The sequence below is a fragment of the Salpingoeca rosetta genome (genome assembly GCF_000188695.1).
Source record: "Salpingoeca rosetta unplaced genomic scaffold supercont1.3, whole genome shotgun sequence".
NCBI lineage: Eukaryota > Choanoflagellata > Craspedida > Salpingoecidae > Salpingoeca > Salpingoeca rosetta.
The window spans coordinates 1,508,801-1,533,053 of NW_004754931.1; the positions used below are offsets into that span (position 1 = coordinate 1,508,801).

Below are 24,253 nucleotides of genomic sequence, written 5' to 3' on the forward strand. Positions count from 1 at the left end.
CAACAGAGCTAGGAGGGCACGGGGGAACGGTCAATCTCGTGCGGGGGAAAGAGGGGACGGGGGGGGGGAGGGACGCAGGGCAGAGCAAAAGAACTCAAAGGCCAAGAGCAGAACGAAATAGTGGTTCCTCAGCCACGCTAATGGATGCGTGCATGAGGTATTGCTACTCGAAGACGTGGAGATACACAGACAGGGGAAGGGTGAGGTGGAAGGACAGCATGTGTGCACCAAGCGACACATAGACAGCCTGGAGTTGGGGGGGGGGGAAGAGACAGATAGATTGACCGACAGACAGAAAGATTGACCGGCAGATTGACCGGCAGATTGACTGACTGACACACACACACACACACACACACACACACACACACACACACACACACACACACACACACACACACACACACACACACACACACAGGCAGACACAAACACACACACACACACACACACACACAGGCAGACACACAGACACAGGCAGATACACACACACATACACACACACACACACACACACAGATACACTGTTAACTGGACGAGTTGGCAAGGGACGGAAACTGAGTGGTGATGGCACGCGAGATGAGCTCATAGGAGACAAAGACGGTGACGCAGGAAGGAAGCACGCGCACTAGGTTGACTTGCAGGCCACGGAAGAAGCCGTGCCAACCCTCCTCCACCATGATGCGGTGCACCACGTCCCGTAGCCGGGTCCTTGATCGCGAGTCCTGCAGCCGCGACCGCACGACCTCGTGCGGGTATGTGATGGTGGATGCAATGGCCTTTGATAGCGCTGACGAGACGATGAGGTCCAGGATGGTCTCCTTGCTGTCGTTCCGGTGTCGCCGCGCAAACTGCTTGAACTTCTCGTACACGGGGAACTGGATGGCCACGTGTGAGAGCCCGAGCATGGACGCGGACAAGCCTTTGTACAAGGCGGTCACGCCCTCCGTGCGCCCGATGTACAGCATGCGCCGGAAGACGCCGAGTCGAGTGACGGCGGGTGACTCTGCTCCGTTGGGCGCGAGCCCAGATGGCGTCGGGGTGTCTGGCGAGTGGTAGATGTCGCTGATCATGCGTGTGCGCACCACCCAGAGCGGGTTGGTGGCGCAGTCGGCGGCAAAGCCGGCGGTGATGGCGGCGACGCAGTGCTGCCAGGTTGCGCTGTCTCCGTTGGACATGAGCGCCAGGCGTTGGTTCATGGCACCGTACACGGGAAAGTAGATGGCCCAGAACAGTGGCATGGTCATGAGGCTTGGCCTCAGGCCCCGAAACAAACCTGGCGCGCCTTCCTCCTTGTAGATGGTGCGCACCGTTGAAAAGACGCCCTCATACTTGGGCGATCCCGGCACAAACGCGCCCTGCAGCTGCTGCCTGACCTTGGCGACGTCCAACGGGGAGCACAGCACACAGTTGATCACGCCAGCACCGGCGCCCGCCATCATGTTCACGCGCGCCCCATTCCCGCTACTCATCCCAGCGGTCGTAAGCGTGTATGCGTGTGTGCTTGTATGTGTAAGTGTATGTATGTGTGAGTGTATGTGTCGTCGTACTGTGGTCGCAATGCCAAACCACAGCGCGCAGCTGTACTGCGGGTTGCGGCAAGTGAATATGCGTGGTGTGGACGGGTGGATGTTGTGGATGTGGATGGTTGGCAATCAGGGATGGGGTTGCAGTGTCAGCGGTTGCGGAAAGTGCAGCGCAATGTGCGAAACGTTGGGCGCTTGGTTGGGTTTGATGCGCGTTTAATGAAATTCATTGTCGTGAATGAAGAAAGGCGTACACACGCACGCAGACACACACACGCACGCAGACACACACGCACACACACACACACACATACACACACACACACGCACACAGACACAGAGACAGACACACACACACAAGGTGCTATAAAGAGGAAGCAGTTGATGCTGGTGTTGTTGATGTAACAGCGGCAGCAGCATGCGCAGCAACAGTCTCGTTGTGCTGCTGGTCTTCAGCAGTGACGCATTGGGGAACCTCTGTCACTGTTCCATTGAGGGAGCAGCGGAAATGGCCCATGGGCACAAAGCCGTCCTCGCACACGGGCTGGCACGCGTGGCCGCTCAGCAGGCTCGTGTGCCGCCCACAAAGCGTCGTCGCGTTGCTCACCTCCGGCAGCGGGTAGCACACAATTGGGGTGGGCTGCGACGCGCGAAGCACACACGCCGCAGCAAACAGCGCAATGATCGCCGTCGTCCAAAACAGGCGCGAACGCTTCACCTCCGTCGGCAGCCGTGACACGTGCGTCAACATGGCCTCATTCACCGCAACACCATCAGGGGCCGATGAGGCTGACGCCTTCGCCCTGCCCGCCTTGCTCTTCTTCTTGTTCTTCGTGTTCTTCGTGTTCTTCTTGCTGCTGCGGCGTGAGCGGGATGATGATGGCGCTTGTGCTGATGACGACGGTAATGATGCAGGCAGCAGAAGCTCCTTCTGCGCCTCATCGTCATCAAGAAGCACAACATCATCATCACCATCATCGTCAACATCGGTGTCATCTTCATCTTCATCGCTGGAGCCGAGTGATTGCATCGGTATTGCTTCGCCCTCACTGCCACCATCACCACCATGGACATCCTTGCTCCCAGCACCACCCTCCTCCTCGTTGTTTGCTGCGGACGCGTGCTCCGCTGCCCCCGCGCGCTTGCGTGCAAGTTGCGCTTGCTCATTCCAGTCCGTTCGGTAGAAGACTTGCACGGAGCAGGCAATCACCTGCACGACGACGGCGCTGACCAGGGCGAGCCACAGCCCACGCACCTCCAAGTCAAGCACAAACGCCGTGACAATCACCACGGGGGTGGCCACAACATAGTAGCCAATCACGTTGAAGATGGCGCCAAACATCTGCATACCGCACCCGCGCAGGATGCCGCTGTACACGCCCTGGGTGTGGTCAAACAGGGTGAAGAGGCTCACGATGATGAGTACACCAGACGTCATGTGCACCACCTCCTCGTCCTCCGTAAACGCGCGCGGCAGCACATTCCGCAGCGAAAACATCAGCACAGACGTGCACGTCGCTGTATGTGTGTGTGTGTTGTTGTTGTTGTTGTTGTTGTTGTTGTTGTTGTTGTTGTTGTTGTTGTTGTTGTTGTTGTTGTTGTTGTTGTAGTTGTTGTTGTTGTAGTTGTTGTTGTTGTAGTTGTTGTTGTTGTTGTTGTTGTGTGCAGTGTTGTTGTTGTTGTTGTGTGCAGTGTGTCGTATGAGCGGAGTGTGCAAGTAGGCTGTGAAACAACCAACAACCAACAACAACAACAACAATGACGACGACGACGACCATGGCGACGACAAGACCCAAGCATGTCATGTACAAGGTGGTCACGACAAGGCTTGCATTGCAAGGCAGACTGGGCAGTCCACTTGGCACGTCGCAACAGACCTGTGCATGCAACCATGACGAGTGCAATGATGGCAGCGCGGCGGGCGCGGGCCGGCTGGTTTGATCCAAGCAGATTGCCCACGCGCACGTTCGCAGCTGTACAGACAACACGTAGTCGACAAGCGAGGTGAGCCAAGGAACGTTGGGGCATGGCGTTCATCGGCTTGAAGGAGTACAGGCTGATCTAGCACAGACACAGGCGTGCACGAACAGAAGCGTGGACAGACAGTGGCGACCAGACACACAGACACACAGACACACACAGATACAGACACTAACCGATGCTGATGCCGAGTGGGATCATGAAAGCAAAAGCGCCCAAGTTGAGGACAATGAGCTGTGCTGCGAGCTGCACCTCGCCCATGAGGCCGGCCAGGAACTGGCAAATCTCAAACGACCACCACTCGATGCACGTCATGAGGAGGCCAAAGATGGCGAGCCGCAGGTAGGACCCCCAGCCAAGCAGCGCTGCCCGCGTCCACCCGGGCCACGTATCGCGGTAGAGCCCGCTCAGGTAGATGTACGACACCAACGACGCCGACTGCACAACCACGTTCACCACCTGCGCATGCGTGAGTGAGTGAGTGCGTGAGTGAGTGAGTGAGTGAGTGAGTGAGTGAGTGAGTGAGTGAGTGAGTGAGTGAGTGAGCAAGTGTGAAAGAGAGAGAGAGAGTGTGTGTGTGTATGTGTGTGTGTGTGTGCAATTACTTGGTGGCACGCGTGTACCCTGAGCCACTTGCGAGAAGCTACAACCCGCCTTTCACCACAGCGATGCAGTGCGCACACCTACGGCCACACTCCTTTCCCCCTCCCCTTCTCGAAGCACCACACGCGAGCACCATCAACACCACTGCCACACCGCACGGGCAGCACCTGGGTGAGGGCCGCGCCGATGATACCGAGGTCCATCTTGACGATGAAGAGGCCGCAGCAGGCCAGATGGGCCAGGTTCCCTGCCAACCCGCAGAAGAAGATTGGTCGACCAACGTTCTGCGCCTGTGGTACCCAATGGCATTCCAGCAGTGATGGGCCGCGCGTGTTTGTGGGTGTGTTGACGCTCGAATGAGCACACGAACGTAATCCATGTGCAGGTGGCACTGCATGCCAACAGACAAGAAGTTACACACCGGAACACATGCACATGCATACGCACACGCACACACACACACACGCACACGCACACACACATGTACTGACCATGAGGTAGTGCTGCAGGAGCGTGTTGAAGAGCGCAAAGGGAAGCACGGGCAGCGCATACAGGATAAACTCTCCGCTCATCTTGGACACCTGCAACAAAGACAGCCACGGCAACACACGGCTGGTTGAGCTGATTGGTTGTGCACACCGGTACACACAACGAACGGAAACGCACCAGCACTGCCACAGTAACAATTGCAACACACACACACACACTCACACACATACACGCGCAAACACACTCATTCACACGCTCTTACACACATACACACACACATACACACGCACACACACACACACACGCACGCACGCATACACGCGCGCGCTCTCTCTCTATCTCTCTATCTCTGTCTGTACAACCTCCCTACTTCGCAACAAACCTGTGGATCTTGGTGCAGAGCGAGAAGGATGGAGCCGGCGTTGACCCAGAGGCAGGCAGTGACCAACGCACAGAGCCCAAGGATGCACATGCCACGCTGCAAGATGACACCGAGCGCCTTCTTGTTGGAGGCGCCCCATGCCTGCGATGACAGCGTGTCGCTTGCAGAGGAAAGGCCCGCGCCAATGGAAATGCCAAACACATTGCCAAAGGACACGCCCAGCCCAACAACATCCAGCGCAATCGTATCCATATAGTGGCCAACAAAGATGACCAACACCAACCCGCTCATCATCTGCAGCAGCGATGACAGGGCCACTGGCCACACAAGCGCAAGCAGCGTCATCACTTCTTGCTTAAGCTGAACCTTTGCGGCACTGCCGTCATCGCCAGCTTCATTACCGCCCTTGCTCATGCCGTCCTCCAGCTTCACATCGTCGTCATCACTGGAATCGTGATCTTCATACACGTGCTCCATCGCCTTCCTCCGTGTGCCTGTTGCTGAGGATGGTGCATTGATGGCAACCGGTTGTTGATGCGAGGGCCTTTCGTCGGCTTCGGCTTGCTGCTGATCCACCTCCTGTTGTAAGGTGTTCTCTCTTGGAACCATGACAATAGAGTCGTTGTTGTTTACGCTTCTCCCGCTCCTTTGAAAGCTTGGGGCGTGGTAATCCTGACGTTGCCTCGACGAACACGAGCAAGCCTGAACAGGATAACAAATACACTCACGCGCGCCAACAGCTGACTGACACCTGAACAAGTGTTTCTTGGCGCTGCGGTGGTACACAGGAAGGAGAAGAAGGGGGCAAGGGGAATGAAGTGAGTGTGTGCCGCTCCCGTCCACGTGGTGTCACAAGCAAGACTTCACCGCTTGGTTCGTGCAGTGGAGAAAATGTGTGAGGACCGCATAAGACAACAAGAACAGGCACAAGGAAAGAGCTTTGCATGTCAAGCAACGCCACGAACTCACAACACCTCCGTCGTGGGTGCTCACTGGCTCACCGATTGGTGTACGAAGGAGAACGTGACAGTTATGCAACGCCAACCCCTGGCCGGATATGACGGGGTGCTCCCTGGCTCTGGTGCGGCTGTGAACGTGGATCGTCGAGTGACGAGCGTTGGTGCGGTGAGCACGTTGCGCCTTGGTGTTGGTGGTTGCTGGCGCAAGTTATGCTCGCTGCAAATTATGGTGTCGTCACTTGATTCGGCAGTCTGGCTGGTGTGTTTCGCCTCATGTTCATACAACACATGCATGCATGCCTTTGTCATTCATCTCTACTAGTTCCTTGTGCACACAAACAAGCAAACACACACACTCTCTCTAAACTCAGCATGCAGGACGAAGAAAGAGAAACAGAGACAACACACGGAGAGGAAGCTGGAACAGCGCAGAATGGCAGATAACAGCAGGCACAAATGAAACAGAACATGCACAGCCAAGGAATAGTGCCAAGCAGGGAGGGCCGGTCTGCCGGCGTGGATGGCAGCGGGCGCTCCGAGAAGCTGCTGGACATGGAGTTGCCCCCAGACCCAGTGCCGGCGAGCCAGTGCTTTCACAGGAAACGGTATGTGTGTTGTGTGTGTGTGTGTGTGTGTGTGTGTGTGTGTGTGTGTGTGTGTGTGTGTGTGTGTGTGTGTGTGTGTGTGTGTGTGTGTGTGTGAGTTTTGCGAAGATGATGGCAGGCAGGACGGGATGGAAGCATGGTAAAACGGCGCTGCCGTGGTACAACGAAGCACAGAAACCAGAGAGACACACAACACACGCACACACGCACACACACACACACACACACAAGCAGGCCTTACGCTTGAGCGTGGGGACGCGTGCTGGCGCCTCTGGCGGGGCGCTGCGCTCGTCACGCAAAGCGTTGAGCTGTTTGCGCATGGCACTCTCCCACTGGCGCTTGAGGGGCATGGTCTTGGCGGCGAAGATGTACTGGTGCTCCGCGCTGCCCTTGCGGAACTTGATGGCCCACAGGTACGAGTGCTTGGAGTTTTGTTCCTCCTTTGGCAGCGTCCAGTGCGGCACATCCACAATCTCTTGGTCGTCACCAAAGTCAATCGACACCTTGTGGGTGAACTGGGACCCGCGCGTCTTGCACACAAGCACGCCGTTTGCAAACAAGAACACGTAGCTGTCACGCAAACATCAATAAGCGGTGGGAGCGAAAAGCAAGGGAAAGAGAACAGGCGGAGAAGAGGTTTTGTGTGTGTGCGTTTGGAATATCATGAAAGGGAGATGGGTGTGAATGGGAGACAGCCGTGAGCAACTGCGCGAAACGGGAATGCTCAAGCAGCAGATTACTGCACACACACACACACACACACACACAAACACGCACGCACGCACGCACCGGAGCTTCATCTTGTCCTTGCCGAGAGTTGACTTGAACATGAGGTCGCCGTCCTTGATCAGCGACCCGTACTCCTGGATCGGCCGCCCAGAGTAGTGCCGCAGACTCTGTGCAGCCACGCGCACACATACAAACATATGATATGTGTGAGCTGGAGGGTAAAGAGGACAGGCTATGTTTGAGGCAGGATGGCGACGCACCAGGCGGACAAAAAGGAAACAAACTTGAACACATTCACGCACACACGCACACGCACAAGAGGGGTACGCACCGATGTGACTTGTTTGAGGTTGTCGTACTGCTGTTTTGTGTCGTTGATGTACTTTGCGAGCTCCTCCACCTGGCGCAGTGCGTCCTGCAGCCGCGCCTTGTCCGGGTGGCTGTCCGGCGTGTGCTTGATCAGCTCCTGCAATTTTGAGCGCGTCAGTGTGAGTGAGTGCGTGAGTGTGTGTGTGCGGGTGCGCACGCAATTGTTGGCATGTTGTGGGCCATGTGAGCGGAGGAAGAGCACTGATGGCGCCGTGGACACGGGGTGTCGCACATCGACACCCAATCGACGGACGAGGCAAGCGCGCTGCGGACCTTGATGAGGAGCGGGTACTTGAGGATGCGTTGCATGGGCACGTTGAGAAGATCCTTGAGCCCAAACCGCTGCCGACTCTGCCGCTTCGCCTCGGCTATCAACTGCACAACGCAAAGAGAGACACCAAGCGGAGGGAGGTGAGGCAGACAGACGACAAGAGCCATACAAGAAAAGAAGAAACGGTCGCTGTGGCGCAGAGTTGAGGCGAAGAAACAAAACCTCAACGCTAAAGCGAGCGGTAAGCACATGCACGGGGCGCACCACACCTCCCTCCCGCTCCCTTGATTCACAGCACCACATCAAGCACGGCTACACGACCGCGTTCGAGACAGCAGCACGGCATGGAGCACCTTTGTGGCGGCCTGTTTGTTCTCGAGGTCTGCGAGCTTTGCGACGGCCTCTGGGATCTGGCAGCAGAATGAGCCATAGCAGCGCAGGCGCGGCATCTGTCGGGAATGTGCAAGGCGGGGACAATAATGGTGGCGGCGGCGGCGGTGGTGGTGAGGTTGGAACACGAGTGACGATGGGCCAGATGTGTGAGATTGGCAGCGAAAACACTCCGCCGTGCAGTTGAGAGGAAACCAAAAACCCAGGTGCGATTACCACCACCACTACAACAACTACAACCACAACCACAACCACAACAACCACAACAACAACAACAACAACAACAACAACAACAACAACAACAACAACAACAACAACAACCACAACAACAACAACAACAACAACAACAACAACACCACCACCACTACCACCACCACCACCAGGAGGCACTGACGTGCTCGAGGAAGACGGAGCTGACGATGCGACCGGTGGACTTCTGCATGAGGGCGTTGAGGTCGGCGAGGAGCGCATTGTGCGCATCAAGAAGCTCGTGCACATTACCGAAGATGGTGTTGATGTCCACGCGCGAAATGATCTGCGCAGCACGCGCCGTAGGGAGGGAGGGTGAGGGAGGAAGACAAAGCAAGGACGCAGGAGCCAACGGGACAGCCATGCCATGAGCGGCAGGCAGGTCAGCAGCTTATGGTCAAGAGGAAGGAAGGAAATGTCAATTGGAGAGTAGACAGCGAGGCACGGCGCGGTGGTTTGGGAACACACCTTTGGCTGCTTTGACATGACGGGCTTGAACGTGTTTGCAATGGTGTTGAGGACGCCAACGTAGTTGCGCTCCGTCTCGTGCAATTCCGCCATCTGAACACCAGTGCATGATGGAAGCATGGGGCCCGGTGAATGGTGGATATGCAACATGTGCGTGGGATGGCGGGGGCCGGGTAACGTGTGGCGCGTAGAGCAGGACAACAACAACAACAACAACAACAACAACAACAACAACAACAACAACAACAACAACAACAACAACAATCCAAGCCAGTCGCATGCTTCCCAAATGACATGCAGATACGTACCACCATGCTTCGTTTGTCATCTGGGGAGGTGCCGCTGACGCTGTAGATGTTGTCCTCGTCCGAGTACATGAGGTCCTTGTAGATCTCCTCGCTCTCCGGCTGAAACACCAGCCAGGAAGGCAGTGTAAGCAAAACGGGTCAGGGCGCACAGAGATGGAAACGCAATCTGGCGACGAGCTCTTCAAAGCAGAAAACAAACAGCACGGCATAAACCACCCACACACCCACACCCACACCCACACCCACCCACACCCACACACACACACATAACACAGACATGCACCCACATGCCCACACACACCCAAACACACACCCAAACACACACACCCATACACACACACGCGCGCGCGCAGAGCAGGTGCTCACCGCGATGGCCTGCTTGAGGGCGCCGTAAATCTCCTCGGCGTCGTCGTCGCCGCTGTACACGCTGCCACCGCTCTTCGCCGCGTCCTTGAGGCTCAGCGACTGCCCAACAAGCTCCTCCAGGCTCTGGTACATGTCCTGGCCGTCCTCCTGCGCCGTGTTTGCCGCGTGGCCCGTGTCGTCCGGGAAGTGGCGGAAGCCCGCCATGCCCGCAGGCGGCGTCTTGGACAGCAGGCTCAGCGTCTCAACAACCTGGGAACAAGAATAATAATAAGAAGAAGATGAAGGGGGAGGGTGTATGGGGGTTACGACAGAGGGCATGAAGCGGGGTACGCAAACAAGAAGACGTGAGGAGTTGCTTCTGAGGCCAACACGAGGTGACACTTGGATCAACACGCTCACACACAGGTCTTCAGGCGAACCAACAACCAAGAAAATAACCATGAAAACGCCCAAACAAACAACTAACAACCACAGAAGCAAGCAAGCAAGCAAGCAACACGCATAGCGACACCTTTGCAAAGTTTGAAGCGTAGTAGAGCTCGTCTGCAGTGAACAGGTCGGTCTTCTTCATGCGAAACTTGTCCTGGCATGCCTCGAGAAAGCGGTTGATGTTCTGCATCTTCATAAACTGCTTCTCCGGCCGCTCTGCAAAGCTGGTGATGCAGCCAGGCATCAGTCTGTTCGCGCACTTGCACAACACCGTGCCGTCCTGGGGTTGGTTGGTTGTGCGTGAACGTGTGTGTGTGTGTGTGTCGTGTGTGTGTATCGTGTGTATCGTGTGGTTTGTGAGAGTGCAAGTCAATGTGAGACTGAGGAAATGTGGAATCGTTGCTGCGTCTCAGCAATGGCGACAGAAAAGGCACGCACATTGAACTTGAATACTCAAACACCCCCCCCCCACACACTCTCACTCTCTCTCTCGTATCACACCCACCCACGCACATACTCACACACACATATTCGCCAACACACTCTCAAACACCCACACACACACACCCACACACACACACCCACACACACACACACACATACACGTGTAAACGGACCTGGAGCGCCATTGCCAGCTCGTACACGCGGCCATCCGGCTGCAAACTGGGATCGTCCGCAGGCAGGACGCCCACGGTGTTGAGCCATCTTGCGGCGAGCTGCCACAGTTCACTCATGCTGGTGGTGCTTGCGCGTCGTCACGTCCACGCACTCCTCGTTCTTGGGTGGTTGTTGTGCGTGCGTGCTCACTCCCTCAATCACCCCGGTACGTACTGCCTCACTCGCTCACACACCCTCTTCCCTTCCGCAAGTCGCAGGGAACGTATGCGGATATGGGCGTGGCACTGGCTGGCAAAACCCCGTTTGCTGCCGCAGTTAGTCTAAGCAGGCTGGGTACCTCCTAGTTCTGTGTCCCTCTACTCCTCTCTCTGTGCAGGCACTGTTCAGGGAACAAACGATCATGTCGCACAAAAGGAGCAGGGAAGAGAGGCGTGGGAGCGAAACGATGAGTTCAGCAACAGCGAAAGCGAACCAGCAACCTCCACAAAACAACAAACACGCCTCTTTCCACTCAAGGCGCAAGCAATTTCGATCAATGGAGCCATGACGCCCCGCACAAAAAGCATTGCACCTCCCCCTCCTCTAAACAAGGTGTCTTCTGTCCTTTCTCTGTTCCATCGCCCACTCCTCCAAGCACGCTTGCTTGTCTTCCCGCACGCACCCTCCCACCGCACCCTCCCACCAGCCGCTGTCACAGGAGCGAGACCTACCCAGCCAGCGTTGTTGGTTTGTTGTTGTTGTGTGTGTTTGTCTGTCTCTGCTGCTCGCCCACCTCAAAAAGAAGAAAAAAAGAAATTGTTCGGGCAATGCCGCAGATAATTCATCGACATTTTTAGTCAATCGTCAAACAGACACATGGGCCCGTTCCACTCAACTCAGTTTTCCCAAAGGCAACCAAAGCATCTTCTGTGTTTGTGTTGTTTGTTGTGTGGTTGTTGTTGTGTGAGTGCAGGTTTTTTCGGTCGTGTGCCTGTGAAGATCCCTCCTTGGATGATGGTCCCTCCTTGGGTGCTGCTGGTCACTCCTTGGATGGCTTTGGCTGTTGTGGCTGCTGTGGCTGCTGGTGCTGTGACGAGGGTGGAGGTGGGTGGCGCACATGGGAGTGATGTGCGTGCGGCGGGTGGCGCATGCGCGGGCGCATCCCACGCATGCGGCCGTAGCTACTGCCATACAACCCCTTTGGTGGCACGGGCCCGCGCGGCGGCTGGTGCGGCTGGTGCGGCTGGTGCGGCTGGTGCGGCGGTGCATGCATGCGCGCCATGGGCCGCTGGTGGTGGTACATGGGCGCCTGCGGCACGGAGAAGCTGCTGGCCGGCGTCAGCGAGGTTGGCGTGGTTGGAGGCGTCTGGCTCGCGTGGACCTGCACATGTGCGTGCGGCCGCAGCTGCGCACCTGGATGCATCTGTTGGGCGTGGTGGGCCATCATGGGCTGAGGCGGCGGTGGAGCCTGCTGCGTGTACACGGCGTAGGTGGGCGCTGTCGGCGCTGATGGCTGGTACGTCGTTTGGGGCGCGTAAAACACGTGTGTGGGCGCCCCCGCTTGCATGTGCGCAGAATACTGCGGCTGCATCTGCACTGCTCCAGCGTGGCCCACATGCTGGGGAACCATCGTCATGCCAGAGTGCATCACATGCTGCCCTTGCTGGTGTGCTACGCGCATCGGAACCTGGTGCAGCATGCCAGGCTGTGACTGCTGCTGCTGCTGTGGCTGCTGCTGCTGCTGCTGAGGCTGTTGTTGTACAAACTGGTGGGCAGGCATTGCTTGCGTGTACATCATAGTAGGCTGCTGATACTGTTGCTGGTATTGTTGTTGTTGCTGCTGCTGCTGCTGATGCGCAAGTTGCTGGCCCGGGGCCATGTGTGGCTGCCCTTGCATGATATGCTGCGGCAGCTGCAGCTGTGGTTGTTGCTGCTGCTGAAGGTATGACACAGTTGGGGCTTGGCTCGAAGCCGCGGGCTGATGCTCCATGGTGAGGTCAAATGCAGTCGGCGTGCTCACGGCCTGCGACGTGACCACACCGGCACCCATCGCGTAAACTTGCTGCTGCTGCTGAGGCTGAGGCCGCTGCTGTTGCTCTGTGGCCGTGCCGTGCGTCTGCGCCTGAGCGCGTTCCTCTGTTCCCTGCTGCTTCGCTTGCGGCACAGGCACAGGTACATGCCCAACAGCCATGGCACCTTGACCCTGCGGCATCTGCTGTTGCTGTTGTGGCGGGCTTGGGGTGGTGGCAGCGGCGGCGGTGACAGCTGGCGGGGTGGGTGCCGACGACGAGCTTGGCGTAAATTCGGGGGCGTTGTAGTTGAGCTGAGGCTCACCATCACGCGTGTGAAGCATGCTGGTGGTCGTTGTTGCTCCGCCTGGTGTTGTTGTTCTCGTTGTTGTTGCTGTTGCCGTTGCTGGTGCTGCAGCGGTGGCGGCAGCAGCTGATGACGAGGATGACACGCCATGCGGGGAGAGATGCTCGCTGCGCTCTGCCTCGGAGGCAGGATGTGGCGCCGCAAGCTGCTTGACCATCGACGCCGCGCTGGCAGGGCTCACGGCCATGGGCACCTGCGGCTGTGACGGCGGCGTCTTGGGCGAATCAACAGCAGCGGATGACGCATCCACCACATCCGTTGTTGTAACGGAGGTGGTTGGCAGCCCCGGTTCAACTGCCGTCACTGACGCCGTTGCCTTTGTTGTTGCTGCTGATGTGGCGCTGTTCTTGTCCGCCACTTCACTGGTGGCGGCGGGAGTGGCTTGCTTGCTCTCCCCCTCGTGCGGCTTCGTTGCTCCAGCCTTGCCTTCGCGGTTGCGCTGCTGCTGGTGGTGGTGGTGGTGGTGGTGGTGGTCCTCATCCTGTAACTTTTCCTTCTGCTGCTCTCCAGAAGCGTGGGCCGCAGCTTGCGTGGCGGCTTGCTTGGCGGCTTGGGCAGCTTGGGCAGCGGCGGCTTGCTTCTCCTTGGCCGCCGCCTCTTCCTTCTGCTGCTGCTTGTACTGCCCAATAACCCTGTCAAGCGCATTTTGTTTGCGGGATTGAAGCTCCTCCTGCTCCTCCTTGTGGCGCTGCGCCTCGAGCTCCTTCTTCTCCTTCTTCCACCGCCGCATCACCGCCTTGCGCTGCTCGGCCTCCTCTCGCCGCTGCTGCGCCGCAAGCTCAGCCTGCTCCTGCCGAACCCGCTCAGCTTCCCGCTCAGCCTGGTTGCGTGTTTGTGTGTGCGTGTGTGTGTGCGTGTGTGTGTTTTGAATCGGTGAGCAAAGACGAGACAAAACTCAGGCAACAACCGCATGTTAGTGCGTGTACACGCGCACACATGATATGGACATACGCACCTCTTCCAGCATGCGTTGTTCCTCTGCTTCCTTCTGGCGTTTCCGCTCCCGCAACTGCTTGTTGCGTGGCTTGGCGGTGACAAAGCCGTCATCGCCCCCAGAGGCCTCAGCGTCGTACTCAAACGCGTACGTGTCCGTGTGCACGCGCGGTTCTGCTGCAACCGCGACATGGTCTGTTGTGCACGTGATTGTGAACACGCCACCGATCCATCATCGCCATCATCATCATCTCAGCGTGTGAGCCGTAAGTGTGCAACAAAGAGCGCATGCAGCGCAGACGGGAAGATACACACAGGATAGAAGATGGCGCACTGCAGACAAGTGATCCACCACACCACAAGTGCACACGTTCACACGTGTACACACACACAAGCACACATACACACGTGTACACACACACACACACACACACACACACACACACACACACACACACACACACGTGCACAAACACACACACACACACGTGCACACACAGAGGAGAGCGCAACAAACCTGGGACAACGTTGGGCTGCTTGGCGGCCTTGGTCGGGGAGCGAGCAGGCACACGGGCATCATCATCAGCCATGGTGAGGGCGTGGAATGCATTTGTGGGGCCTTGACTTGTCTTGGCTGCAGCTGCATCAGCTGCGTCACTGCCTTCAGCACCGCCGTGCTTCTGCGCCGCTGCAGCCCGCACCTTGTCATCGCGCGTAGTGGCCGGAACCGAAGCAGCCGTGGCCGGTGCTGGTCGTGAGGTCAGCGTTGGTGCAGAGGTGGGTGCGCGAACCGCTCCAGCAGGTGCTGCACTCGTCGCTGCTGCTGTTGTCGAGGCTTGGCCCTTTGTGGTTGTCGTGGCCGCAGAGGCTGTTGTTGGCGCACTTGCCTTTGCCTTCCCTTTTGCCTTGGCAGGTGCAGTTGTTGCCGCGGGTGCCGTCGACGATGTTGCTGCAGCACGCTGGCTGTACGCCACACCGGCCGTGGCCATCGAACTGCCTCTCTGCTGCTGGTGCTGGTGCTGCTGTTGCTGGCACTTCTCCTTCCTACGCTGTGCAGCGGCTGCGCGGCCCTGCTCCGTGTCCTCGTATGCGCGGGACGTGGGCATCCCCATCCTGCGCTGCACCGCCGAAATGGACACGGGCAGCCCATGCAGCGCCTTGTTCGCCTGCCGCCGCTGCGCCACGGCCTCTTTCACTGCTGCTGCGTCCCCATACTCCTCAGGGTCGTCCTCGGCCTCCTCTTGTGGTGTCGGGTGCCGCATGCGCGTGGAGAACAGCTTGCCGTCGAGCACAAACTGGCACTTGGTAGCTGTCGCCAGTGCGCCCAGCGGGTCAATGCTCATCTCCGTCTGCGTTGTATTTTGCGGCAGCTTCACGGTGGGCTGCCGTTTGGCCTGCTGCTTCTGCTGCTTCTGCTGCAGCTTGGCCTGTACCTGCTCGTGGGTGTCTCGCCCGGCATAGCGGCCCATGCCGCGGGCCTCCGGGGCGTGGCGGGCCTGGTGGAACGCAGTGCGCGCAGCCTGCACCGCCTTCTCGTCCCCCTGACGACGCGAAGATCCTGGCTGCTCTTGTTGCTGGTGCTGCTGTTGATCGGTGGCTTGGTCATAGGGGCGGGGAAGAAGCTGCACTTGATGCTGCTGGCGCGCGCGGGGCCCATGACCCCCATCTCGCTGCACGCTGTCGGGGAACTGGATCTCAAACCCAAGCTTCTCAATGCGCCGGCGCTGCGGCTGCTGTTGCTGTGGCTGTTGTTGGGCCTGCGGCTGGGTTCCGAAGTTTTGCTGTTGTTGTTGTTGTTGCTGCTGCTGTTGTTGTTGTTGTTGCTGCTGCTGCTGCTGCTGCTGCTGGCGGTGGTGCGGCTGACTACGTGGCTGCTGCTTCGCTTCGCGGTGCTCTGGTGCTGTCTCGCGCCCCTGGTTCACAGATGTAGCAGGGATAGCGGTGGTGGCAGATCCTTGAGCCTGTTCGGCGCTGGGCTGCGCCTCGGTGGTGCTTGCAGGCTCCTTCTTGAAATCGTCATGTGCATGGGTCGAGAGGGGAGAAAGGGGATAGTGAACCAGAGTGGGTCAGAGTGTCAAGTTACTGACACGAGCACCAGCACCAGCACGAGTATCTACACTTGTGACATGCAACACACACACACACACACACACACACACACACACACACAAAACTCCACCTGCTCATCGTGGATGCTGGGGCAGCACCGCAGATCGGGGAATCGCTCGAAGAAGCTGGCCAGCTCCTCTGGAGCCATGGGGGTTGTTGGTCTCCAGTTGCCAAAGTTTCGGCGCAGAAGCACTTGCAGCATGCTTTGGTGCCTGTTGCACGGTGTTGTCGAATTCAAGGAAGCAAGTATGCATGCATTGTAAGCACAGGTCACCAAACACATTCTGAACAGCACACAGGACCACTTGCATGGTTGTTTGTTTGGTTGTTTGTTGTTGGTTTGTTGTTGTTTAAGTTGTTTAAGTTGTTTAAGTTGTTTAAGTTGTTGTTGTTGTTGTTGCTGTTGTAGTAGTAGTAGTTGTTGTTGGTGTCGATGATAAAGTTTGTTGTCAAGCACGTACTCGTTTGCAGAGGGCTTCAGAATACGGGCTGGAAGCGGTTGTAGCGTGTGCGGACAGAAGAACGCGGTGTGCCAAAACGCAGATACAGATAGCCGCATGTGTTGTGAGTCTCAGGCAAGAGGCCAGCATGCAGGTCGCACAAAAAGCAAGGATGCCGTGCACAATGCGCTCTCAAAAGCACACACATACACACACACACACACCAGTTGCCGGCGATGAGGGTTGATCCCGCCAGTTGCGGGTCATGTTGCCTGTCGTCCCCGCACAGTATCCAGCATGTCAGCAATGCCGCGAAGACATGTGAACTGGTTGGACACATACATACATAACACGCACAACTTTCACTCCATCGCAAGATGGCGCAAACATGGTAAACACAGGCTATTCGACCAAAGCATGCCAGCCTCTCCTTGCCGCTCTTGTCGTGTGTCGCCAACACAACAAGACCCCATTGAACGTACGCTGTCGAGAGCTCATGGCTACTGCTGGTTGTTGGTTTGGTGGTTTGCTTGGTCGGTCGGTTCTCTGTCTTTCTTCTTCAAGGACGTTAACGAAAATTGTCGTACATTTTCAATCACATTTCTACAACCACTGGTTTTGATTGCGCGGGCTTTCTCTTGTGCGTTCATTTGTGCGCCTGTGCGTGTGTGCATGTGCATGTGTGTGTGCATGTGTGTTTGTGCGTGTGTGTGTGTGTGTGTCATGCGTTGTTCCTTCTGCACTTTCCTTCCTGCACATTACATCAAGTCACACCACGTAACGTTGTTCTGCACCATCAACTCTTGTCAGGACGCTTCAATCTCATCAATCAGGCACGCAGGGAATCAAAGAGGGAAAGGGCAAGGGAAGAGAGAGAGGAGAAAACAATGACGACGACGATGACGACAACAACAAGAGGGACAGGGGGGGATCGGTCAATTCAAAAACAACAAAATGGGGCGCACAGAGCAAACAGGGAAAGCAGCAGCAGCAGCAGCAGCAGCAGCAGCACAAGAAGAAGTGGAAGAGGACGGACAACAAGGTAGGCACGGGCGTCGGTTGAGAGCTCGTAAAGACGGCGCAGCACACAACACAGACACACACACACAGACACACAGACACACAGACACACAGACACACAGACACACACACACACACACACAAGAGGGCACACGTGTACACGACACGCGACAAGCCCAAGGCGTCTTAGGCATCAGCAGAAGTGTCCATGCTCGCCTCAGTTTGTGGTGCAGCCGTGACATCAGTGGTGACAGGCGCGGGCGCGGTCGTGGCGGGCGCGGGTGCAGCTGGAGCGGTGGTTGTTGTGGCAGGTGGTGCAACAGAGGGGGTCATAGTGGTGGTGGTGGTAGTAGTGGTAGTAGCGGCGGGGGCAGGTGTGGAGGACGTGGCGGTAGTCGTTTCCGCTGCATTGTCAGTCTTTGGTGGCGCCGTCGCTGGCGCCGTGGTAGTGGCCGTGGTGGCATCTGTAGGTGCAGTGGCAGCCTCGCTTGCGCCTTCTTGTTGGTGAGCGGCGTCGCCAGCGTTGGAGGCCTCCGACACCGCCGTGGCCACCTCTGCCTGCTCCGATGGTTGGTGCTGTGGCTGTGCTTGCTGTGGCTCCTGTTGCTGGTGCACTTCGGCATTACCAGCGGGTGTGGTCTCAGCCTCTGGTGCTGTGGCCGGTGCGTCTGGCTGCTTGCTGGTGGCGGCATCATCGCCTCCCATCTCCATGCTCGCAGGCTGCGTCTGCTCTGCCGATGCTGCCGTGTCAGCGGTGGTAGCCGCTGTCGTCGCGCTATCAGCAGCAGGCTGCTCCTGCGTCGTTTCTTCCTGGTCGGCGGCGGCGGCGGCGTGCCCAGCCGCCTTGTCCTCCTGCTCCTCCTTCGGCTGGTGCTCTGCCTCTTCCTGCTTCTTCTCAGCGGCATCGTCTACATCCATCGCCTGTGTGTGGGTGTGTTGTGTGGGAACAAGTGTGGTGATAGGGGGTGATGAGGAAGAACAGCACCAACGCGTGTTTGACAGTACTCATAAAACACCGACGTACCACGTGAACATGTTCATCACTGTATGCACCAAGACAACCAACCAACCAACCAACCAACCAACCCAACCAACCAACCAACCAACCAACCAAACAACCAAACAACCAAACAAGCAAGCAACGTCCAACGCGCGTGGCACAGGAACCGTGTGAGCAGCGTGCGCAAACCTTGTCATCGTCGGGGCCGGGTGCCGTTGAAGTTTCAGAGAAAGTGAGGACTACGAAGTGGTCGGATGGTCTTCCGTCACCCACGTCGCCCAAGGTGCCAAGTTTACGCGTGTAAGTCAAGCATTGGCTTGTGCGCGAATGTGCTGTGTATGTGTGTGTGTGTGTGTGTGTGTGTGTGTGTGTGTGTGTGTGTGTGTGTGTGTGTGTGTGCAAAATGTACGTGAGGATGGCCGGGGGGGGTATACACAGAGCACGAAACAGAAGGGACAACAATACATCGAGGTGCTGAGGCAAAACACACAAACACGCACATGCACACACACGAGAACACACACACACACACATGCACGCACGCACACACATGGTGGGCGTACCCTGCCGTAGTTGTGTTGGTGCTTCGCCTTGCCCTCGCCGTCCGAGGCAGACAAGTCTGCGTCGTGCTCGACATGGCGGTCGTTCTCGTACTGCGTCCGCTTGTCCGGATCCTGCGCATCAGCGTCGCCCTCGTCCTCAACGCGCGTAATGTCAAGCAGCGCTACAACGTCGTGCGGACGTTTGTGGTTGCGGTTGCGTTTGCGTGTGTGTAATTGTGAGCCGTGTCGTGGGAGACAGTGGTGGGGGCACAAGTGCACAAACACACACATGTAGCACAGCACGCTCGCAGGCATACCGCGAGATTGGACGCCTGGGGTGGCCTGCGAGCTCTTGAGGTTGCTCATGATGGTGCCAATAATCTGATCAATGTCCTGCTTCGAGTTGAAGTTCTCTGCATTACCCGGTCTGCGTGTCGAGTGGCAAAACAGCATAAGAGCACAACAACGTGGTGGTACTGATACAGGAGTGTACACAGCGAAAGGTGACACTCGACACGTTCTCGATTTCCAAACACCCCCACCCCCACCCCCACACCCCACACACGGCAAGGTTGCAGCTCGTTCGCCCTCGACTTTCCCTCTCACTTCCGCGTTTTCGTGCGTACGTGATGTGAAGGCGGAAGTCTGGGCCAAAGTACTCGTAGTAGTCATTGAAAGGCAGCTCGTCGGAGATCTCGGTGCCCAGGGCAACGGACGTCTCGTATGTCCAGCAGCGGGCCACGTTGCGGATGGTGTATCCACCGCCACCAAGCAGCAGCAGCGGCTTGTTGTACGACTTCATGTGTTCCACGCACTTGGCATGGCCTAGGTTGCGGGGGCGAGGGTAGTTGTAGTGGTGGGTTGATGACGCAGGCGACACGTATGAGTGTTGTTGCAGTTTCAGACGGACACACACACACACACACACACACACACCCATGACGCACTCGTCCATGCCAAGACCCCCCCCTCCTCTTCGTGTGTCTCACCCTTGAGGGAGAGGTTGAAGCAGCCAAGACGGTCGCCGGCGAGCGAGTCAGCGCCGCACTGCAGCACAACAGCGCCCGGGTCGTAAAACTGCATGATGTGGTCCATGACGGGCTTGAAGATGAGCTCGTAGCACTCATCGTTCATGCCGTCCTTCAGCGGGACATTCACCGCATAGTTCTTGCCCTCGCCGTGGCCAATATCCTGCGCAATGCCAGCAGTGGGAGCAGTAGCACATGGTGTCAATGTGGTATTAGGGGCAGGCGGTGAGGGCACGCAGGTGACAGGAGGAGGAGGAGGAGGAGGAGGAGGAGGAGGAGGAGGAGGAGGAGGAGGAGGAGGAGGATAAATGTCTCGCACAGGCTTAGAGGACACGTGTATGCACGTGTATGCACGCGCAAAAACACGTGCAGTGGGCAAGGCAAGGCAAAAAAGCACGAAGTGTCACGACAGTCCAGCACACATTTGGAATTGGGAGGACTCACGCCAATGTCGCCTGTGCCCGGAAAGTATTCGCCAAACTTGTGGAAGGAGACGGTCATGACGCGGTTTGTGCAGTAAAACGCCTCCTCTACGCCGTCACCGTGGTGGATGTCAATGTCCACATACAGCACGCGCTGGTGCCGCCTGTACACGAAAACACACACACACACACACACACACGCACACGCACACATGAGCAGATGCAGGGCGTACGTCAATGAGCACACAGCTGGAGCATACGTCGTTGAGCGTGGGCGTGTGAATGCGTGTACGTGCGTGTGTGCTGCAAAACATGTGCGCGTGTGAACGCGGTGGTGCTCGAGTGAGTGGCGTGGAGTCAACTGACTTGAGGAGCTCGAGGATGCCGAGGACAATGTCGTTGACGTAGCAGAAGCCTGATGCCTCGCTCTTCTTGGCGTGGTGCAGGCCGCCAGCCCAGTTGATGGCAATGTCGCACTGCTTGCTGTTGAGCTTCGCAGCGCCAGCTGAACCGATACAAGCGCGCATGCGGGCATGAACCTTTGGCGGTGAGCGCGTGTCAGCACGTGTGCTTCGTGGTGTCTTGTGTGATGGTTACCACGTAGTTGTCCATTCTCCGTGCACAGAGAAAGTGACACAACATAGGAACACAGGAGGGAGAGGGAAGAACGAAAAACATGTATGGTGGGTGCAAGTGGCCTGGGCTGTGATGAACAACAACAACAACAACAACAGCAACAACAACAACAACAACAACAACAGCAACAACAACAACAACAACAACAAAAAAAAAAAAACCCTCGCAGCTGGAAAGCAGCTGCAGATGCACAGCATGGCAACACACCGAGAGAGCCGCCGGCAGAGAGCTGGCAAAACTCGTAGAGGCCATCAAAGACGGGGCAGTCGTCGCCGACGTTGACTGCATTGTATGGGGAGATGTGGCGCAATCACAAGCATTCGCAAGAGCACGCAAGGGCGAGTGTGAGTGCGGTTGATGTGGGATACGACGTATGTGTCAAATGAGGAGTCAAATGATGAGTCGACACACAGCGGGTGATAAAGTCAGTTGGGTGCGCGCAAAGGCACTTACGCACAGGCACGGACACACAGACACACAGATAACACACACACACATGTACACACACAGATGAACACAGATAACACGCACACACGCACGCACACACGCACGCACACACACACACACAGAGATACACAGACAAACACGAACACGAACACAGAAGCGCATGTGCTCACTTACAGCGCGCCGAGTCTGGTGGGGAGGCCTCCAGCTTGTCTGGGTCCATGTCGCGGATGAACGACACGTACTCGTCAGAGTGGTACTTGGTCATGTCCTCAAAGGTGGCGCGGTGTGGGCGCTGTCGATCAACGGCAATGACACAGGCCACAACAGCTCAATCATGAGGTCACAGGCGACAGAGAGCAGAGAAAGGGGAACACAGCAACGAGGAGTTCAACGAACCAACCAACACCAGAACAAAGAGCCTGCACGTGCGACATGTTGTCGACACAGGTGCTGCGAGTGCAGCAGTGCGACAGCGTGGCAGCCCAACAACGAACAGACAGACGACACCAAACGTACGTAGACTTCCATCTTCTTGTACAGGCCATAGTTGAGGATGAGGTTGTGCGCCATGCGAATGCGGTGCGGCTTCATGGGATGGCTTCAAGGTGCAGAGCAACATCACAAAGAAAAGACAGCAGCACAGATGGGACGAATGTGAGCGAGTAAGAAAACAAAAAGGTGAACAATGGCAACTTGACCATACATGGCGACAAGGCCAACAAAGGGGTAAGTGCGAACGGCAGGCACGCCAGTACACCGCTTTCACGCATCAGTGTGCCCATCTTGAACCGCAAAACTTACCCTGGGCCATAGTAGTAGTTGCCGACATCGACTGCAGAGGTTAACACGGATCAAGGAAGGAAACAACAGAAGGAAGGCGTCATGTCAACGTTGCGTGAGATGCATGAGCACAAGGAGAAAGAAGAAGGCAAATAACGGGGGAGGGATTGATGGGTGGGGGTAGGGTGGAACATGTTGGCCAGGAGAGAGAGCAAATGAGCTTGCGCAGGGGTGACAGGGCGTGCATGTGTTCATGATCATGCACAAGCAAGAATGATACTTGTAGGTGACAGGTGCAGACGCATGCACAGGAGCTCACACAGATACAGGCAAAACCAGCACAGGAAACACACAATCACAGGAAACACAATCACAGGCACACACAACGTACAGTCGTAGTAGTAGGCGACACGTGTGCGCCTGGAAGCCATTGTTGATGTGTGTGAACCCAAAGAGGAGGAGGTGAGCCGAGCTGGTGCGAGCGAGGAAGGGAAGAAACGCTTGCTTGCCCGTTGCACTGTCGTGTGTGTTGAGAATGTTCGCGCGCCTCGCTCCACTGCACTGCGCTGGCTGGAAAATTTGACCATATGTTCACTTGATAATCGCCCTTGTCCTAAAAAGATGATAAGCGCCTACAAATAGGATGATATTCAATAACAACCACAACAGCAACGACAAACAACACCAACAGCAAAACGAGCTGTGTGCCATGGCACTGCAGCAAGACTGAGAAGGAGCAAGGACATACACACGCACACACGCACACACGCACGCAGGCACACAGGCACGCACACACACACACACGCGTACCGCACACGCGTACCGCACACGCGTACCGCACACACGCACAGGCATACACACATACACACGCACACACATACACACATACACACGCACATACACACAATGGAGTTGGATGTGGCACAGCGAAAGGCGCTGGGGGAAGGCGAGGTGGTGTGCTTAACGGCCAAGGACTTGGAGAACAAGCAGCCGCACAAGCGAATCACGTCCGCCCAAGCACAAACGTGAGTCTAGCGGGTCAGCAAATGTATTTTTTTTTTTGGGTTGGAACAGCGTTGGTGTGCACAGGCGCAACAAACCAGGTTGTGGAAAGCAAACGAAGCGACTCGACTCACGTTTGTGTGCATGTGCTGACCGCGTTCACTCCGTGCGCCTTTCTGTTGTGTCATTTCTCAGGCGGGCGCGTGTGATTGCCAGCGTTGTGGACACCATAGGCGAAGCTTCATCTCGAGTGCGTTGGCATATATCCGTTTGCTTGAGCGTGTGTGTGTGTGTGTGTGTGTGTGTGTGTGTGTGTGTGTGTGTGTGTGTGTGTGTGTGTGTGTGCACAAAACATGGTTGGCCAGAGCCTACATAGTACTGTTCGTTAGCGACAACGGCCATGCGTTTGCCTTGTCACTGCCATGCCACTCGCTGCTATGGCGTATCGATATGCGACTATGTATATGTGTACAGCTGTCATGTACACGAAGAGTCTAACCAGGGCAGGATAAAAGCAAGTAACGCGAGACAGCAAGCAAGACAGCAAGTCCAGCTCATCAGCAAGCAAGGAGATGTAACATAACGACATCATGGATGCTGCCAGCTTGTCCTTGTCATCACGTGTCACTTGCTGCTTCACACCCCCTCTTCGAGTATCAGGGCTACTGTCGTCAGCCCCGGAACTCAAACGCGGCAGCCACCACAGGCGCCTCGTTCAGCACAGTATGGCCCCAAGGACGCCGGGCACAAACAGCGCGTCCCCTTCCTTTTGCTCGCACGTCTTCATAACTTGCCTGC

The 24,253-nt window shown here is 56.8% G+C and overlaps 4 protein-coding genes across 4 annotated transcripts; all 4 read right to left on the reverse strand.

Annotated features, from left to right (window-relative positions):
- Positions 1–478: 478 nt before the first annotated feature.
- On the reverse strand, positions 479–1,681 carry PTSG_01900 (NAD+ transporter). The gene has a single exon (XM_004997825.1). It carries the CDS (start codon positions 1,470–1,472, stop codon positions 528–530), a length of 945 nt encoding a protein of 314 aa, XP_004997882.1. The 5' UTR covers positions 1,473–1,681; the 3' UTR covers positions 479–527.
- Positions 1,682–1,890: 209 nt separating this feature from the next.
- Positions 1,891–10,857, reverse strand: PTSG_11799 (uncharacterized protein; the record flags this gene model as incomplete). Its single annotated transcript, XM_004997826.1, has 18 exons — positions 1,891–3,044; positions 3,404–3,499; positions 3,683–3,965; positions 4,277–4,399; positions 4,601–4,690; positions 4,981–5,752; positions 6,414–6,529; positions 6,802–7,114; positions 7,334–7,440; positions 7,605–7,739; positions 7,916–8,017; positions 8,267–8,362; positions 8,698–8,838; positions 9,021–9,113; positions 9,329–9,427; positions 9,668–9,943; positions 10,206–10,403; positions 10,741–10,857. 18 exons carry the CDS (start codon positions 10,855–10,857, stop codon positions 1,891–1,893), a joined length of 4,311 nt encoding a protein of 1,436 aa, XP_004997883.1.
- Positions 10,858–11,565: 708 nt separating this feature from the next.
- On the reverse strand, positions 11,566–17,147 carry PTSG_01903 (uncharacterized protein). Its single transcript, XM_004997827.1, has 7 exons — positions 17,061–17,147; positions 16,803–16,850; positions 16,600–16,627; positions 16,209–16,350; positions 14,547–16,032; positions 14,052–14,224; positions 11,566–13,916 (listed from the first exon to the last, which is right to left on the reverse strand). Exons 1-7 carry the CDS (start codon positions 17,074–17,076, stop codon positions 11,760–11,762), a joined length of 4,050 nt encoding a protein of 1,349 aa, XP_004997884.1. The 5' UTR covers positions 17,077–17,147; the 3' UTR covers positions 11,566–11,759.
- Positions 17,148–17,784: 637 nt separating this feature from the next.
- PTSG_01904 (Hdac1 protein) lies at positions 17,785–23,020 on the reverse strand (the record flags this gene model as incomplete). The annotated part of the gene is made up of 12 exons (XM_004997828.1): positions 22,845–23,020; positions 22,475–22,505; positions 22,190–22,271; positions 21,848–21,965; positions 21,434–21,508; positions 20,957–21,095; positions 20,613–20,754; positions 20,130–20,331; positions 19,767–19,965; positions 19,458–19,567; positions 19,162–19,322; positions 17,785–18,519 (listed from the first exon to the last, which is right to left on the reverse strand). The coding sequence occupies exons 1-12, from the start codon at positions 22,882–22,884 to the stop codon at positions 17,785–17,787; spliced, it is 2,034 nt and encodes a 677-aa protein (XP_004997885.1). The 5' UTR covers positions 22,885–23,020.
- Between the last annotated feature and the right edge of the window lie 1,233 nt (positions 23,021–24,253).